This window comes from Siphateles boraxobius, unplaced genomic scaffold, assembly GCF_051911475.1.
Source record: "Siphateles boraxobius isolate OS27281-9 unplaced genomic scaffold, OSU_SipBor_1 19, whole genome shotgun sequence".
In the NCBI taxonomy this organism is placed as follows: Eukaryota; Metazoa; Chordata; class Actinopteri; order Cypriniformes; family Leuciscidae; genus Siphateles; species Siphateles boraxobius.
The window spans coordinates 21,290,467-21,307,478 of record NW_027508799.1 but is presented as its reverse complement, the minus strand read 5'-3'; the positions used below and the strand labels follow the sequence as shown (position 1 = coordinate 21,307,478).

At 37.2% G+C, this 17,012-nt stretch overlaps 2 protein-coding genes across 6 annotated transcripts; both read right to left on the bottom strand.

The window, feature by feature from the left end:
- Nucleotides 1–151: 151 nt before the first annotated feature.
- Nucleotides 152–5,786, bottom strand: fam3c (FAM3 metabolism regulating signaling molecule C). 4 transcript variants are annotated; one of them, XM_077234250.1, is made up of 10 exons: nucleotides 5,716–5,786; nucleotides 5,176–5,236; nucleotides 4,452–4,556; nucleotides 4,267–4,293; nucleotides 3,539–3,662; nucleotides 3,347–3,405; nucleotides 3,170–3,220; nucleotides 2,049–2,133; nucleotides 1,838–1,964; nucleotides 152–1,720 (listed from the first exon to the last, which is right to left on the bottom strand). In XM_077234250.1, the coding sequence occupies exons 2-10, from the start codon at nucleotides 5,189–5,191 to the stop codon at nucleotides 1,631–1,633; spliced, it is 684 nt and encodes a 227-aa protein (XP_077090365.1). In that variant the 5' UTR covers nucleotides 5,192–5,236; nucleotides 5,716–5,786; the 3' UTR covers nucleotides 152–1,630. The 4 variants fall into 4 exon arrangements, with proteins under 4 accessions (XP_077090365.1, XP_077090366.1, XP_077090367.1 ...); XM_077234251.1 differs by having other exon boundaries at nucleotides 5,176–5,221; nucleotides 5,716–5,781; XM_077234252.1 differs by having other exon boundaries at nucleotides 5,176–5,241; nucleotides 5,660–5,780.
- A 967-nt stretch (nucleotides 5,787–6,753) lies between these two features.
- LOC143741788 (sortilin) lies at nucleotides 6,754–15,576 on the bottom strand. Of its 2 annotated transcripts, none has more exons than XM_077234242.1 (21): nucleotides 15,222–15,576; nucleotides 14,690–14,752; nucleotides 14,375–14,451; nucleotides 14,080–14,182; nucleotides 13,447–13,614; nucleotides 13,252–13,325; nucleotides 12,736–12,782; nucleotides 12,448–12,584; nucleotides 12,223–12,306; nucleotides 11,774–11,834; nucleotides 11,023–11,178; nucleotides 10,629–10,726; nucleotides 10,163–10,262; nucleotides 9,914–10,085; nucleotides 9,606–9,799; nucleotides 8,512–8,704; nucleotides 8,314–8,430; nucleotides 8,096–8,222; nucleotides 7,522–7,628; nucleotides 7,270–7,387; nucleotides 6,754–7,118 (listed from the first exon to the last, which is right to left on the bottom strand). In XM_077234242.1, the coding sequence occupies exons 1-21, from the start codon at nucleotides 15,444–15,446 to the stop codon at nucleotides 7,104–7,106; spliced, it is 2,436 nt and encodes an 811-aa protein (XP_077090357.1). In that variant the 5' UTR covers nucleotides 15,447–15,576; the 3' UTR covers nucleotides 6,754–7,103. The 2 variants fall into 2 exon arrangements, with proteins under 2 accessions (XP_077090357.1, XP_077090358.1); XM_077234243.1 differs by having other exon boundaries at nucleotides 11,023–11,175; nucleotides 15,222–15,533.
- Nucleotides 15,577–17,012: the final 1,436 nt, after the last annotated feature.

Here is a 17,012-nt window from a genome sequence, read left to right as displayed (position 1 = left end):
ATCAACAATCTACTTTATAAACACACGCACCAATTTGGATGTGTGCAGCATGCTTTGATGAGGCAGAACAGATGCTAGGGTTATTCTTGGGGGATCTCAGCCTTAATCTAAACAGAGGTAAGACAAAACCCAGGAATGAAACCAACAACCATTTTCTCAACTTTTTTATGTGAAACTTTAAAAAAAAATGACAGCCATTAGGAAAGACTGCAAACACAATGCACAATTAATTTGATTTAAATTTACTTAGTACTAAAGAAATCCTCAAAACAGCTTTACATGTTAAGGCAATTACGTGCAACATCAAGAATTCCACACGAAAACTCACACAATCACTTGGCATCTGATCATTGTAAAAAAAAAAAAAAAGGCACACAAAACTTGTTCTTGCAAAAGAAAGGGGTTTCATTCCACAACTTCACAGTATATAGTTACAATTGTGCCGTGAATTATAAAATTAAGAAGTAACGATGGTTTTGTATTCTAATTCCGCAATAATTGTGGGACATTTTACTACCTGGTAGAAAAGCACATACTACTGATAGAAGGCACAATAAGGGATGAAAGCAGTTATACTGTATGATATTATTGCTTGATATGAACACTAACTGCAGGTACATAACAGATACCAGATGAACTATCAACATAACTGATGGTAATCATTGAATGCCCCCCTCAAATGTAACAACATTCCCAAAAGCTTTTAAAAAGAACAAACAGCATACAACCGGAGACAGTAGTTTAACAGTAGAAGGTAAAAAGAAAAACCTAAACCTATCCCATCACACCAGAGATATTGGCAGTTTCATAATAAAAAATAAAAGATTCTTCACTATCTTCCATTGTTAATAAAGCACAACAGTCAAAATACTGTTGACAGTAGAAACATAAATATACCTACAAATAAAAAAAGAAATAAGTAAAATAAAACATTTTGGTGACAGCAGCCCATCGGCCATTTATATAAATCCAGTCTGATCAACATTTAGAGTGTCATAGTGCAGTGATAAATAATAATAAAAAAAGAGCGAAACCCTCTACCTTAATTTTCTGGGAGAAAAACAAAAAAACAGTACATGAGACAAAGTAAATTTGGTTCAATATCTCTTTTTTCCTTATGACATTGGAGCCTCACAAATGGCAGAAAACGTGCTGTTTATGGACCAGTTAAAACAATAAAACCAACAAATCAGGCTTCGCACAAGCATGGAATTTTAAAATAGTGATTTTCAAGGCTGGAAAATTCACAATAATTAGTGAAGTTCTCTATGGTAAATATAACTTTTTATAATTATTTTCATTTGTAAAATATTTCACTGCCAACGTATTGCTCTTTGTTTAGTTGAATCCACTTAAAATGAGTTTTCAAATCCTTATCTAGTAATCATTTAATGGAAGTAGTGGAAATTCAAAAAGAATGGTACCCTGTTAAATAAATAAAAATATAGAGCAGCAAATACTCAGGATCTCTAATGGTAAGATTTAAGACTTCAAATTTAAAGTCTAGTCTACCCTTACTTTCAATATTGTCAATGCCAATCAAACACTGTATATGTTCAATTGTGTGTTCTTCAGTCTTCTCCAGGCTGTATATGAAAATGCTATATTATTTAAATACAGTGAGAAGTTTTCACTCGCGTTTTATTGGAATGCATCCTTCCATCTCCAAAACTTCAGGCCAGCCTTCATATTTGTTGGTCTCTGCGCTGTTCTTGATGTGCTGGAGACACATGAGATGGTTTTTTAGATACTTACACTGATATAATTTTTTTTAACAGGACATGCTCCAGCATTAGTATAGGATGCAGCCTGAAAAAAAGACATAAGGCAACTTTACCTGCTCAAAGGGGCTCTTTGTCTTGATCCCTTTGCCTCCAACAAACACCCAGTTATCTCTGAAGCCCAGTATGCTGATGCTTGTGCTGCCCAAATCTGCTATCAGATTTCTGGCCTCTTCATTCAGCCTGTACATAATAATAAATGCAATAAATAGACAAACCGAGACAGATCTGTAAAGGTTTGACCAAAAATGTAGTGAAGCGGCTCACTTTGTTGCGGGATCGTCAAAAGTGGCCATCATGACAATGCTTCCATCTTCTATTTCCTTCAAGTATTTAATGAGCGCATTCACATCTAGTCAAGAATAACAGTTTAAAATTAATATTTAACTCAATAGGGAATTCACATACCTACTACAAACGAGCTCTTAATAATGACACAGTGACCCCACTGGTCTCTTGTGAGCCAATTGATACAGAGGTTCTCAACCAGGGGGCCTTAGCACACTTTGGCCGCAAGATGATTTTAAGTAAAATTTAATATAAACATTGAAACTTTTTCAAATATTTTTGTTCAATCAACAACTGTCATTTTTATTTAAGAATAAGGTTTTCCAAAGTCTTTAAAAAAAACATATTAGGGAATTTTACAAACGTGAAAAGTCATGGAAATTACTATAATGAATAGAATTTTTTTTCTAGTTAGGTCAGGCTCTCAAATATTTTGTCAGGTAGAAATTGTCTATAAAAAATAATTAAAAGAGAAAATATCCCATAATCACGAACGACTGTAAAAGCCATTGGTCATAAAGAGCGTGAATGCTGAATAACATTCAGTTCTTGAAATGCCTGGAATAATGGAATTTAATTATTTCAATTTTAAAGGGGCTATATGTGAGAATGTTCATGTATTAATCACTTTTTTATAGCCAATGTGTGAACAGCTTGTAAAGAAACCTAAAAAAAACATTCCCCAACTTCCTGGGTTGTCAATTAAAGCCTGTAGACTTTTGTATTTTTATGTGAAGGACTCTGGATGTATTTGCCAGGAAATTCAAAAGTGTGTGACATTCACACGCACTCCCGTGAGCCTCTCTTCCGTTCTATAACAAATGAAACAAATGCTTATAAAATGTTCAGGATGATGCAGAAAGAGCTATTCTGTACTGTCATGTTCATGTGTCATGCAAAGAAAAGGGATTCGTTCAAACTATAGTCTCAAATCTACTTCATAATCAAACAATCATCTGTCGACATGATGCCGCTGAAGATGTAGAGCAGGTGCAAACATATCATAATTTCGAGAAAGCACCATGCACTAGTGACTGGATCACCCGCACTTCCAGAATCTGCATGTGGAAACCAGATATGGAGTGTAGAAGCAGATTTACCTCCAGACCACATGTCAAAGGAATCAGTCTTGGTCATCTCACCAGTCTTCCCTGTAAAAAGATTGTGGATTAATGCAGTCCATTTTCTCTCAGTATCTACTGGATATGACTTCACAATACATGCATTAAAAAAGGTTTTAGCATCAACATGTTTCTGAAGACCAAAAGGAGGCGTACCGTTGATCAATGCGATGTTTATACCGCGTCCAATGTTGTTCTTCACTCCGCTCATTAATCTGATAAAAGAAAGAGTTCAAACTGCAGCCGTCAAATTCTTCTCATGTTTCCACTGATGCACCCAGCTTGAATTCATGCAGGAGTCATGATTTGTATTTTTGGATAGTGCAATAAGATGCGTGTAAAACCTACACATTGTCCTGAAAACACATTTTTGGGCCGACTACACTGGCTGCTCCACTGGTGATCTTAAAGGCGAAATGGTCCTCGGGACAGGATTTAGAAAGGCCGCATTTGTGGCGAAGTGGCCTGGTTGCTGAAAACAACATCAATTCATACATAAACAGAGATGTCGGTCAAAATCATTTAAGGCATGTTCTTGCGCTCGGCCTAAGCTATTTATTAATTGCTTATCTATGTAAACATATACCAGATCTTCATGCTGGATCGAGTCTTACTGTTTATTTTATGACACATTTGATGAAATTTTGTGACACATTTGAAAGATGAAATTGTGACACATTTCTCAAGTAAATTATAAAAAGGCCACACCTACTTTATCAAATTAGTAAACAAATGCCAGTTTAACAACACATCCAGTGTGACATCTACAGAACATTGTCCCACACAGATATAAGGAATCTAACACCTACATACTATTCATGTCACACACATACACACACCATTAATTTACATATGAATCATTCATATTGTTAATACTCTGTGTTAATATGCAAAGCTATGATTGAGTTGTGCACAGCTCCATTTGACATTTTATTCCATTATTACACCTGCATTTTCTAGTTCGATTTTATTTGGAGTTCTAAACAAAAGTTCAGGAAGAGCTAGGAAGGATCAAGGAATAGAACTCATTCACAATCCTCAACTCTCATAAAGACAACCAGTAAATATGTACTCACGAACGGTCTCTCCAGGTGCATATCGTGCTGTAGAGAAACAGATGTCGATTAGCCAATAGCAACGTGTCATGTCAAACACTGAAAGATGAAATCTAAGCTATTCTTGAACTAAACAGGCAAATTAGTTTACTTTGCTAACAGGAAACGGTGTGTGAGATGATGGATGCTGCAGAATATGAACTCACCAAAGACTTTCCCCATATTAAGATTCATATGATTCTCTAATAGCTCAAAGGCCAGGAACACAGCCAGAAAGAAAATTGAAACTAGCACAATGAGTTTCAAAACTCCTGTAAAAAGGGGGAAAACAATGTTTAATGCAAATAGTACAATGATAATAACAAAAATATGTAGTAACCTAAATTGTCAAAACCAAACTTAGCATATTCTTAAAGGGATAGTTCACCCAAAAATGGTAACCAGACAGTTGAAGGCACCCATTGACTTCCATAGTATTTTTTCCAGCTATAGAAGTCCAATGTGATCCATTCTTCAAAATGTATTCTTTTTTATCTTTCTTTTTTTCAACAGAAGAAAGAAACTCATTCAGGTTTAGAACAACTTGGGTGAGTACGTAGTGTTAAAATTTTCAATTTTGGCTGAACTATCCCTTTAAACGTTTGAGGTCCATTGTCATGGGCATCACTAGACTTTTTTAGAGGGGCTTCAGCTTAACTGACCATAGTTATATTCAATTATAATTTATAATATAATATGATTATATTATACTTCATTTTAACTTTATTTTTGTATACTTTTGTAAGGTAAACAATTACTGGATTAGCAGTAATAGTGCAATTTTCTTCACACAAATTACTAAAACATATTGTCAATGGCAATTACGCAAATATTTGCCTTTGGTTACCTGATTTAATATATACTTGCAAGTTTGAAATAAGGGGAACAAACCTCCGGCTCGCATCATCCTGATGGCTCAGCTAGCACCTGTACCACACTGAGATCCAGACAACTGATGTGAGATCAAATATCATCATATTACAAAAGCCTGAATTCCTAAATATTTAACACTTATAACACTAATGTGACCAACAGGAATTGTAAGTTAATGATCGTCATGATGTCTGATCAATACGATTCTGGTCCACATTAGCCAACCATCCAACAAAAACAATGTGACTGAATATTAGCTTTAACTTCAGCTCATTACTTATGTTGTAAAACAAACACATAACGTTACAACTTGAAAACATCTTATTATGCCTGACAAAGACGGCAGAAGCGAATTAAACGGTTTAACGTTATGTGTTAGTTGACAGCTGTAAAGTGACAGTAGCCGTTAGCATGGGACGAAGATAAAGACAAAACACAAGAATAAACCTTCAAACAGAAAAAATTGAGTATGAATTCAAGTACAGCATGCAACTCAGCTGATCTACTGTTAGAAAGATATTGAATAAAGCAGAGGAGAATAGGAAGGAGTAACGTTACCTGGGTGCCACGGCGACACAGTGCCGAATATCCCGATACATCCGGGTTCACGTGCAAGGAGGAGCGTGCGCGTGTGTTTGAGAATGAAACGTCACGGTGGGGGCGTACCACTGATCTATTATTATTTGAACAAATATTTTTATGTTATTTTTTTAAAGTAAAGCTTTTCTAAATTAAGCTATGCTTAAGGGTATGCTTTTTATGGTAGTTTAATATATGTTTAATAATACACAGACAATGGCCTGAAAAAAACCCCACTCAATATTTAGATAACGCGATTCAAAGACACAACGTACTTTCTTTAAATATGGTGTAATTTATAAAAATAAAAATTTATACCCTGAATCGCTATAATATTCTTGAATCTTGTGTCAGGTTTGTGTTTTAGTGAAGATGTGGGTAACACTTTATTTTACAGTGTCCCTGTTACACGTTATATAGTTACTATAGTAATAACTATAGTCAATTATGCAAAGTTACATGCAACTTACCCTGAGCCTAACCTTAACCCAAAGTACCTTTACTATTAGTGAGACCTAAAATGTATAAAGTTACAAGGACACCTTAAAATAAAGTGTAACCAAGATGTGTGTCTGGTGCATGTTTGGTGTGTAGTGTAGTATGTAGTGTATGCTTGAGAGTATGTGTTACAGAGGAGGTGTGAGGTGAATATATGTTCATGTGAGTTGTGTGGTTTATTTGTTTTTCAAAGACAGACAACTCTTTGGTCTCTTATTTGAATTGTTTTCTATAGTGGTATTGTATTAGCTATAGTGGTAGAGCAATTTGCACTATGCAATATGACATACTTTATTCTATATGAAGCTATTTAAAGGGTAACTAAACCCTAAAACAACTGCCCCCCTTTTCAGCATTTTTCAAATATTGCCAGCGGGTGGAGTCAGGCTCTGACCAGGGGTTGAGTTACTCTTTTAAAAAACCCTTCGAATTATTTTATGATTATTATATACTTAATATGGTGTTATAAAACAATTATTTAAATGTGGATGATTGGAAGAGTATAAATAGTGCAGGCTGTTTAAATGCATTTTAATTTATTTACAAATTAAAAACAGGTCTATTTGAAAATACATAGTCCCAAAACTCAAGAAGGATTACCAGCAGCAGCTTGAGGGAATATGAATGATTCCAGTGCAAAAGACAGAGTCTGAAGGTAAATTCACTCGTAATTATACATTATCCTCCGGTGCCTATATAAGACACTTCATAAAACAAAACAAGAACCTGACCGCAGCAAGATATCATTTTCAGTTCAACATTATTTCTAGCCGTTTATTGTCCAATTACAGTGCCTGGGGTTGAGAAGAGATTCATTTGAAACAATTCACTCCTGTCTGCAAATCTTAAGTTGTTCCAACTTATGTTGTTCATTCGATGAGATCCTAAAGAAAAGGTAAAAAGGTCAGCAAGTGAATGCAAAATAGTAATAATAAACAGGCATTTATTAGGAAATAATAGGGGTGTCTGTGTGTGTGTGTGTGGGGGGGGGGGGGGGGGGGGGGGTATTTGCTGTATTTGCTTAATCAAGCTCACATCATCTGAATCCTCCTGGTCCTGGAAACCATTCATTTTGCCATTGGGGCTGTTCTCATAATTAACATACAGATCATCTTCTTGGAGTTGCAGAGCAGAAAACCGATACGTAGGTGACCTGCAGGGGACAGAATTTGACAAGAAGAGAATGTGATTTTTGCAAGGCAATTCGTATGTCAGATACTAAACATGGCTTTAAATGGATGTAATATCGAACACAGGACAATGAAGGTTTTTATCATGTTACCTTACCTTTGCCTACAGTTTATTCTCCTTGAAAAGATTATTAAAGCTGCAGTAATAACTAAACCGATGACCCCCACACAAGTACATACCACAATGAGAACCAGCATGCCAGGCTGCAAATAAAAAGACAGTAAATACATTTATCAACAATTATTAAGGGTCTTATATTCTTCTTATTTTAGTCTGTGCATTTTGGAGGGAGGGAATTTTATCAGGCTCGGTCTGCAGTTATATTGTCAAAACAGTAGGTTGCAGGCAGCAAACAAGTCTTTATGAAAAAGTCACTGAAAAAACAGAACAAGCAAAAACAGACCAAAAGTAACTGATAATTTTGGGACCACAATGTAAGTTTCTTAATATTAATATGCAGCTGAACGACAGCCATGTTGATTCCAAAATACAGCAGTCTTGTAAATATTGCGTCAGCAAATTTTACTTTTTAAAAGTATTAATGCTCTTCATATTGTATGTAACATCCCTCCTCAAAGAATGACCCAAAATGCCTTTAAAATGATTTTTACTGAATGTTTTTGGCCACCCTAAAATGAATGAATAATTCTCAGAAATGAACTATACTTACTGATTTCTCAGTATGCAAATTTGAGGAAGTAGGTGAACTGTCTTTCCCACAATTCTTTTTGAAAGCATTGTTTCTTCTCGGAGGGCTGAAACCACTCTCACATTTATCACCGGGAATCTTACGATACCTGTTTGACACAGTGGTATAATTATAACAGGGAACAGCGAGTATGACTTTAGGAATTTGTTCGAAATAGAAAACAAGATGTATTTAATCACCCTGAAGTCTGAAGGTCCTCTAGCTCCCCATCTAAGCAAATATCCTGGGTTTGATTCAGGAAGTCAGGCTGTGGGAGACACTCCGAGCTGTTTTCATGTCGATAGAAGCCATAGTCACTGTTGACAGGATAGATGTTCAGAAAACCCTTTTGGTACAAGCAGAAGTCCAAACCTAAGTGTTCTGCCCTTTTTTCCTACCACATGAAGTCTTCTCCAGTGCAAAGACACGGGCGCTGCTGCCTGCTGACCACATATCCTCTCCCGTTTCTACATGCTGAAAGTTTTTTCAGTCTTCTAAATGTCTCCTTGTAGCCCAAGAGACATCCGTCTGTTTCTGGGTCAGAGTCGTAGTCAGAGTGCGCCAACCACTTCACATAGTCCTGTTCACCACCTAGGAAATATGACGATTTAAACAAACACCTAAACCTATGTTTTCAATTGCCACATTTGTGGCACAGATATGAATGATATTGAGTAGTGTGAGCAATGGTATTAATTCTCTAAGCAATCATACTGATTTCAACTGGTAGATGATAAAACTGGTGAAAAAATCTTGTTTTCTTACAAAAAACATTTTTTATTAAGGGACTGGAATATCATAGAGACTTGCGCCAGTAAGCAACCACCTAGCAACAACCCAGAACTCACAGAGATGGTAGCAATATAGGAACTGTAATTTTTCCATTTTTAATGCAGTAACCTCAAGTTGATAGTTGGAGAATTTTAGGCTGTCATTGAGTGTCTGTTGGCCTTGAGCATATTGAACCTGCGGCACAGCACGTCGGTGAGAGAGATCACTCTGATTGGCTATTCAGCTTCACGAACCAGTACACGGCGTACCTTATAGGATCAGATGTTTTATCAGGCTATTATTTTTTTTTTGTTGTTTAGACACCTATGTGTATGGCACAGAGAAGACATTGGGACTGAGAAAACATACAGGGGGTGCAGGGTTTATCTCTTAAGAAAAGTATGGACCATATTTTGTTCAAAGTGATAAACTACTAAAAACAAAGAACTACATAATCTAATAATCAAAACTCGCACCATGAGCACAAAGCCAAGTTAACTAGTAATTTCAAAGTTTTTGGGTCCAGATGCCACCAAGGCGGGGTCTTGGCGAGGTCCGCCCTTTGAATACCACTGCTTTAGGAAGTAACGCAATATTGTAACGCATTACTTTTAAAAGTAACTTTCCCCAATGCTGGTCTGAGCCTTAATTATATTCAAATGACACTTATTACAGTATTTTATTACTTCTTTCTCCCCAGAATTCTTGAAAAGTTTCTTACATTCTCTGGTGAGCAGGTGTTCAAAGTCTATGGTGACAGCCACCCACATGGGCTGATCATCATCATCTGGGCGGTAGCCGAAAATGCTGATATTCATTGTCTTAGTGCCTGGCTCAGATGCCAGTCCTGCCAAGAAGATCGGGTGGCCTGTAAAATTATATGTCTTCCAGCATTGTCCTTCATCTGTGGAAAACCTGAAAACATCCACGTACATAGTCATATACGACAGCAAACACAAATTACATTTTGAAATATGACTCCATTTATCATAAAAGAGATGTTTTCAACAGGGCAAGTGATAGTGTTACTTTATGGAGCTGATCTGTTTGTCTCTATGCGCCTCCACAGCCACTAACAGGCCTCCAGAGTCCAGGATACTGTAATGGTGAGGTCCTCTCAGAGTCCCCCACCAGGTGTAACCTCCGTCCCCAGACACGTACACATCTGGCCGGGCAGCAGAAATGGAGTCTCCGACACTGCCTGCAGTGACATTTAACATTTAGACCAGTTTGTTGGGCAAGGTGAAAGTTGTGAGGATAGAGGGGAGGGACTGGTACCATGCGCGATGAGCAGACCAGTGGCGCTGGGTTCAGAGAGAGGCAGCATGGGAGTGATTCCGCTGAAGTGACTGTGCTCTCCGTGGATGTGCAGGTTACACTGGAACACACATTTACAGTAACCTTTTAAGTTTAAGACTTCTAGAAGTCCCTCCCCTACATTTTTTCTTTTTTGATAATCCGTTTTACTAGGATTTACATCACAATACTGAAGAGAACATCTATCACTAGTTATAATACGTCTCTGTCGTCAAAAGCTTTGAGGCTAATCTATACGCCAATGTAAAAAATAAACATTTTATAAAATAGGTTTTTTCTTTTGTAAAATGTTCATCCAATATTGGCTAATTATAAAAATATGTTCAATATGTCCAATATGTTTGAACAGGAAACTGAGCAATGAAAACTGTGCTCATCAAAACTTCAACAGATACAATTTCTCTTCACTCAGTCCTCAGCTGTGTACCTTTTTCGAGTTTTCTGGACAATCCACATTCTCTGGTTTATTCAGAAATCTCCATCGGCCACCTCTGTCGAACGAAATGACTGAACGAATGCGTCCATCTGCGGCCCAAGAGGTGATGACTTCAGCACCGTTACAATTGTGATTGGCTATTTGGTACTTAAAGGTATAGTTCAGCCAAAAATAAAAATTTTGTCATCATTTACTCACCCTCATGTTATTGCAAACCCATTAGCCTTTCATTCACAAGTGCAGATATTTTGAATGAAACTTGAGCGATTTCTCATCAAATATGATAAAGGGAAGCTCAGATGTACATCCTTGATGCAGAACTTTAATTTTTGGGTGAACTAACCCTTTAAGTACAACTGAAATAACATGAAACAAATGTTCATACCCTCCTCCAGTTTGTTGGTGAGATAGACCCCTCTCAAAGATGTAACATTAGTGAAATCGCTCTTCCCCTCCCCGCCAAACAGGTGGCGCTCCAGAGACTTAGAATACAGGATTCCACGGTCATCAGAGGTGTAGATTGTCCCAAAATATGTGTCTTCTGTAAGCATGTGAGATCACATCACACACAAACACTCCGCTGACACAGCTTTCTCTCAGACGAGATAAGAGATCAGCCATAAGCATCATTATTCAAACCCCGCAAACCCATCTAACCGGCTTCATGTGACAAAATGAGAATCGGACGTCTTAGTGAGAAACAGATCGACATGTAAAGGCATGATGGGAAATAAGACAACTCTTCACTTGAACCATGTACCGTATGTCATACATACATGTAAATACAATGAGGGGTGTATTTGTGTGCAATTTCCTCTAGTGTGACAGCAAAGGCCTGACTGAAAGACTACACCATCCTTACTCTTATCTGTTTCCAGAGATCATCGCTTCACAAAGACCTCCAGACTCAAAGATGAATAGGGTACACACTGATCCGAAAGAGTCTAGCAACTTGTGCAGAGACATTCTATGATATGTCAGCACAAAGTGGAACTCGCTTGACAAGTCCTGCCTCCACACTGTTAAACTGAAAGCAACAGTGGTTGAGCTGTTAAATAATAAGCATACTTCTCTTTTACAGCTTTGATAGTATGGAGAAAGAGGAATGGATGAAGTTAAAAAGTGTAAAACAGAACCTCCTGGGTTGTCCACATGCATGAAGATCATGTCCTCGTCGCCGTCCAGAACGGAGTAGAACTGCAAACAGACATCAACAGTGAGTTAAAGAGTTGCGCACAGTGTTATGAGTGTGTGGAGCTCTTGAATCGTCTTTGTGAGAGGTTGTGGCACCTTTTTTTTCTGCCAAATCAGCAGGAACAAAAAGTAATGGCACAACTAGCATACATTTCCCCAAACATATTTATGAAAAATAAATAAATACACTTAATTATATTTATATATTTATTAATAATAATTATTGTATTTAAGTAATTATAATATAATATCTTGCATATGTTATTTATAACATATAATTATTCATACATTTAATTATAATCCATTATTTATGTAGAATTAATTCATTATAAGTACATTTATTTAAAATGTGTATCATAAGTGTGTTCAAGCTTGTGTGTGTTCTTCACACCTGCTCTGTAGTGGCTGATGGTAGCTGAGCTTTTTTGAAATGGTAACCCTGGTCTGAAGACACATAGATGACACGGGGAGAACCCTGTAAACACAACATCTCATAAATCAAACATTCCATGATGATTCTTACAGAAGGGAAAGTGAAAAAGGGTGGTCAGCACGGAGTGTGTTCATGAGAGTGAACACGTGCTTGAGTGTGCATGTTGTCTGTAATGATCCACACCAGTTTTTCCATGACTGAGGTAAACAGGAAGCCGCCAATGTATCCGAAAGAAAAGATGTTCGTGGCGATGGTGGCAAAGGTTTGGCCAAAATCCTGCGTCCGTCTCAGAATAAGCTCGCCTCGTCTTGCTGCCTCCACTGGTTCAAACACAATGAATAGAGTTATTTAATGTGTAAAGTCAATAATTTAGCATTAAATTGAATGACCAATTTCTTTCTGCTATACAAAAAATGTATCTCTGATTATTTTTGTCTAATGATGATTTATTGGGAAAAAAAATAGAGGCACCTGTTCCTTTTGGGCTGGAACTGAAGAAAAGAGTAATTCCAGATCCCCTTGAAATGAAAAAAAAAAAAAAAAATTAATATTTACGAAAATGAAACTGATTTGTGTGTGTGTATATTTATATTTATTTATATAATTTATATATAAGTGCTGTCAAATTGATTAATCATAAATTAATCACATCTAACCAAACTTTTATATATATATTATATACATATATACAAACACAGAAATATATATTTATAAATATATGTGTGTTATTATACAGTACACATACATAAACATATATATATATATATATATAAACACACATATTAAACAAAAACTTTTGTTAGATGCAATTAATCACGATTAATCGGTTTGACAGCACTAATATGTACTGTAAGTGCTTTCAAATCGATTAATCGTGATTAATCGCATCTAACATACGTTTTTTGTTTAATATATGTGTGTAAACAGACATTCTCAAATGTTTTGTGCGTTCTTAAAACTCATTCAGATCCCTGTTATTGTTCTCACCATGTGAATGTGTGAACTCCTTCATGAACTTCAGACCAACTGTTCCCAAAGTCTTGTGAGAACCATAGCCCATCCTAAAGAGAGAGATAAAAAAAGACAAATAAGTACAAATGCAATAGGGCGGTTGTAAAGACCTGAGTCACCTCACAAACTGTTAAGGGGGCTTAATGAAACAGGAGGGAAAACCTTACTCACATCAATGCTGATGACCACAAGGTATTTTGGGTCCTGGTAGTGGAACTGAATGGACTGTGCTGGGTGGAATGGAAGCTGCACTGATCTGAACGTCACACCAGCATCCATCGACGTAAGAATAACTCCTCCTAGCGTCTCGGTGAAAGGCAGGTTGGCTGTTAGAATCACCTGTAATGGCAACAAAAAGTGTATAATTCTGGTGAAAATAATTAAAACCCTGTGAAATATACAGGGTCCCAAAGAATAATGGAACAACACCAGGAAACTAGCTTCACACCAACCCCACTTCATAGGAAGTTAAAAAGGTGTCGTTTGAGGTTTGTGGTGGGTTTTGACACTACGTGGCTGCTGTCAATAGCAATGTCTGTTAAAACCATGAACTATCTTGAGACAGTCGTCATGGCCTTTTCTGATTGGACAGAATCTGTCTGGTGTCAAAATGTAAAAAACATATTTCTCACGAATTGACAACTATGCCCAATCACACTGAACAAAGGTCATGTTTCTAATCTGCTATATCTATTACTATTAGTTATTAGCTAATTAATTAGAATTAGTTGAGACAGGTTTGTCAAGCAACTTTCTCAGAGATAAAGCCATGGCTACAGACTTAATGTTAGCACATTTATTTACCTGTTGAGGATTCCCAGGTCCAGCACTTATCCCAAAGTCTTTCTTTATAAATGTGTTGTTGATGGCATGGGAGATATCATGAAAAGACTTTCCATAGTCATCACTGTAAAAAGATTCAACTTATCAGTAAGGAAATCTGATTGGTTGCATCTAAATGTATCTTGTAAACAGCTGGTCAATAACCAAGCATTATTTGGCTCTTTTGAGATTGGCATCAGCCTCATGGTTGCATATCTGATTAACAGAAGCACCAGTAAAAGCTCCATGGTATTTGAGGTAAAACTGCACCACTGACCTCCTGTAAAGACGCGTCGAACCGCCTTCATAAAATGAATCTGAGGGAGCGCTGAGTGTGGAAAGGACTAGGATTACCTGAGATGGACAGAAAAGGGTTCACACTTTTTCTGCATGGTTTCACAATACACACACACACACACACACACTAAACAAATGGCATTTTATCATGAACAATTTGATGTAATGACTGAATATGACAAATGCTGCAATGTTCATCCATATTATCAATATATTAACGTTAAAATAGAGAACTATGATGAGATATCTATTAGTTACTTTTATCTTTTTTTATGGTTTGGGAAGAATGACTAACCCCAGTTCCATCTCCAACCCATGTGAGGGTAAAACTGGATCCATCATCACCATGAAACCCCGTCTGGAATAAAAGACCAGAGGACAAACTTGCAGATATACTGATGGAAGTGGACTGTCCTGATCAGTCTGTCATTTAAATGAATTGTTTACATACAATTTAAATTCCTATAATTTACTCTCCCTTGTGTTGTTCCAAACCTTTAGAAACTTACGTATATATAGAATAAGGCTCTTATTCTTAAATATATTCAAGAAAAATGTTTCAGTGTCCACAACAACATTGGACGGAATTTTTTTTCTTTTTAAATGACTAAAATATTATTAACATATCTAATATATCACTGTTAGTAAATATATACAGAAATTATTTTAACACGACTATAAACTTTGTCGCCATAAATGTAGTATGAACTCAGGAAAATTAGGCAACTTTTTGACATTCATCTCAATTTAAAAAGTAAAAAAAAAAAAAACCGCATAAAAAATCATACTTCATTTGGATTGTGTGAGCTTCAGTGTCTCCTTCTCACCTCGTGTGTGTGGCTGAGCAGAATCTCTCGGTCTTTGGGAGACAGTGGAGTCTTGCATGCTGTGAAACGCGCTTGTCCAGTCCAGGTGTCCCGTCTGCTTCTCGAGTGTCCGCGTCCAGTCCGAGAGAAAGTTACTGTTCGCGCGTCGCGCTTCCCTTGGACGAACGCGTCCTCACCCAGGACCAGTAAGCACACACTACCGAACACGAGCAATGTCCAGTTCATGACTGTATGACAGATTTGAAAGCGGCAAGTTTCCTGGTGCCTCAGAAGATGCGCGCTGGAGGATGAGTGTGTGTGCGCCACTGTCAGGGCATCGACTCACCGCTGAGGCAAAGCATGTGTTTCAAAGGGAAGTGAGCTGCCTACCTCAACAGCATATCATTCCGAGTCAGCAGGAGGGATAAATTGGCTGAACGAGCCTAAGAAAGCAATCATTGCATGGTGTACAGTACTTTGGGGCATCAACTGCAGGATTTTTAGGCATCATTTAAAGCCAACATAGTGTGCGCAAAACATAAAAGTCTCATGGTAATTCGTGACTATTGAATGTTGTGGCGAATTGGTGGTGAATTCAATCATTCGTACGTTTTCGAATGATCTGCTTACGCCTCAATGAAGGTCTTTGTGCTTACTTAAACTATCGAAATATGAATTCACACCAAAACGTTGAGATGGGGTTATGCGCGCTGCGTTTTGGGCATGTGCTGTCTAGGTAGGAAGCTCAACAGGTTTTGAGACACAGGCATAGACTTGACTTTAAGCAGATTTAAACTTTCAAAATGAAATTTAGTTCTGTCAAATCGATAAATCGCATCTAACATAAAAGTTGTGGTATATATAATATATGTGCATTATTATATTTATATTATGTATGTGTGTGTGTGTGTGTGTGTGTGTGTGTGTGTGTGTGTGTGTGTGTGTGTGTGTGTGTGTGTGTGTATAAATATACACACATGTACATGTAAACACATTCATATTATATCATGTTTATATATATACAGGTGCTGGTCATATAATTAGAATATCATCAAAAAGTTGATTTATTCCAAGAATTCGAACTTAACAGGTAAAACTAATATATTATATAGACTCATTACATGCAAAGTGAGATATTTCAAGCCTTTATTTGTTATAATTTTGATGATTATGGCTTACAGCTTATGAAACCCACAAAATCAAAATCCCAGAAAATTAGAATATTACATGAAATCACAGGAGGATTTCCACAGGAATACCATGGTCATTGAACCAGGTTTTGGTTCTTTTGGCAGTGTGGGCAGGTGCAAATCCTGCTGGAAAATGAAGGAAGCATCTCCATAAAGCTTGTCTGCTGAAGGAAGCAGGAAGTATTCTGAAAATGTCCTGGTAGACGGCTGCGTTGAGTGAACAGCACAGTGGACCAACTCCAGCCGATGACATGGGTCCCCAAACCAACACAGTCTGTGGAAACTTCACACTGGACTTCAAGCATCTTGGATTGTGTGTCTCTCCGTTCTTCCTCCAGACTCTGGGAACTTGGTTGCCAAATGAGATGCAAAATTTGCTCTCATCAGAAAAGAGGACTTTGGTCCACTGTGCTTTATTGAATCCAGAGTCAAGGCAGCCGTCTACCAGGACATTTTCAGAGCACTTCATGCTGACTTCATTTTCCAGCATGATTTGCACCTGCCCACACTGCCAAAAGAACCAAAACCTGGTTCAATGACAATGGCATTCCTGTGTAATTTCATGTAATATTCTAATTTTCTGGGATTTTGATTTTGTGGGTTTCATAAGCTGTAAGCCATA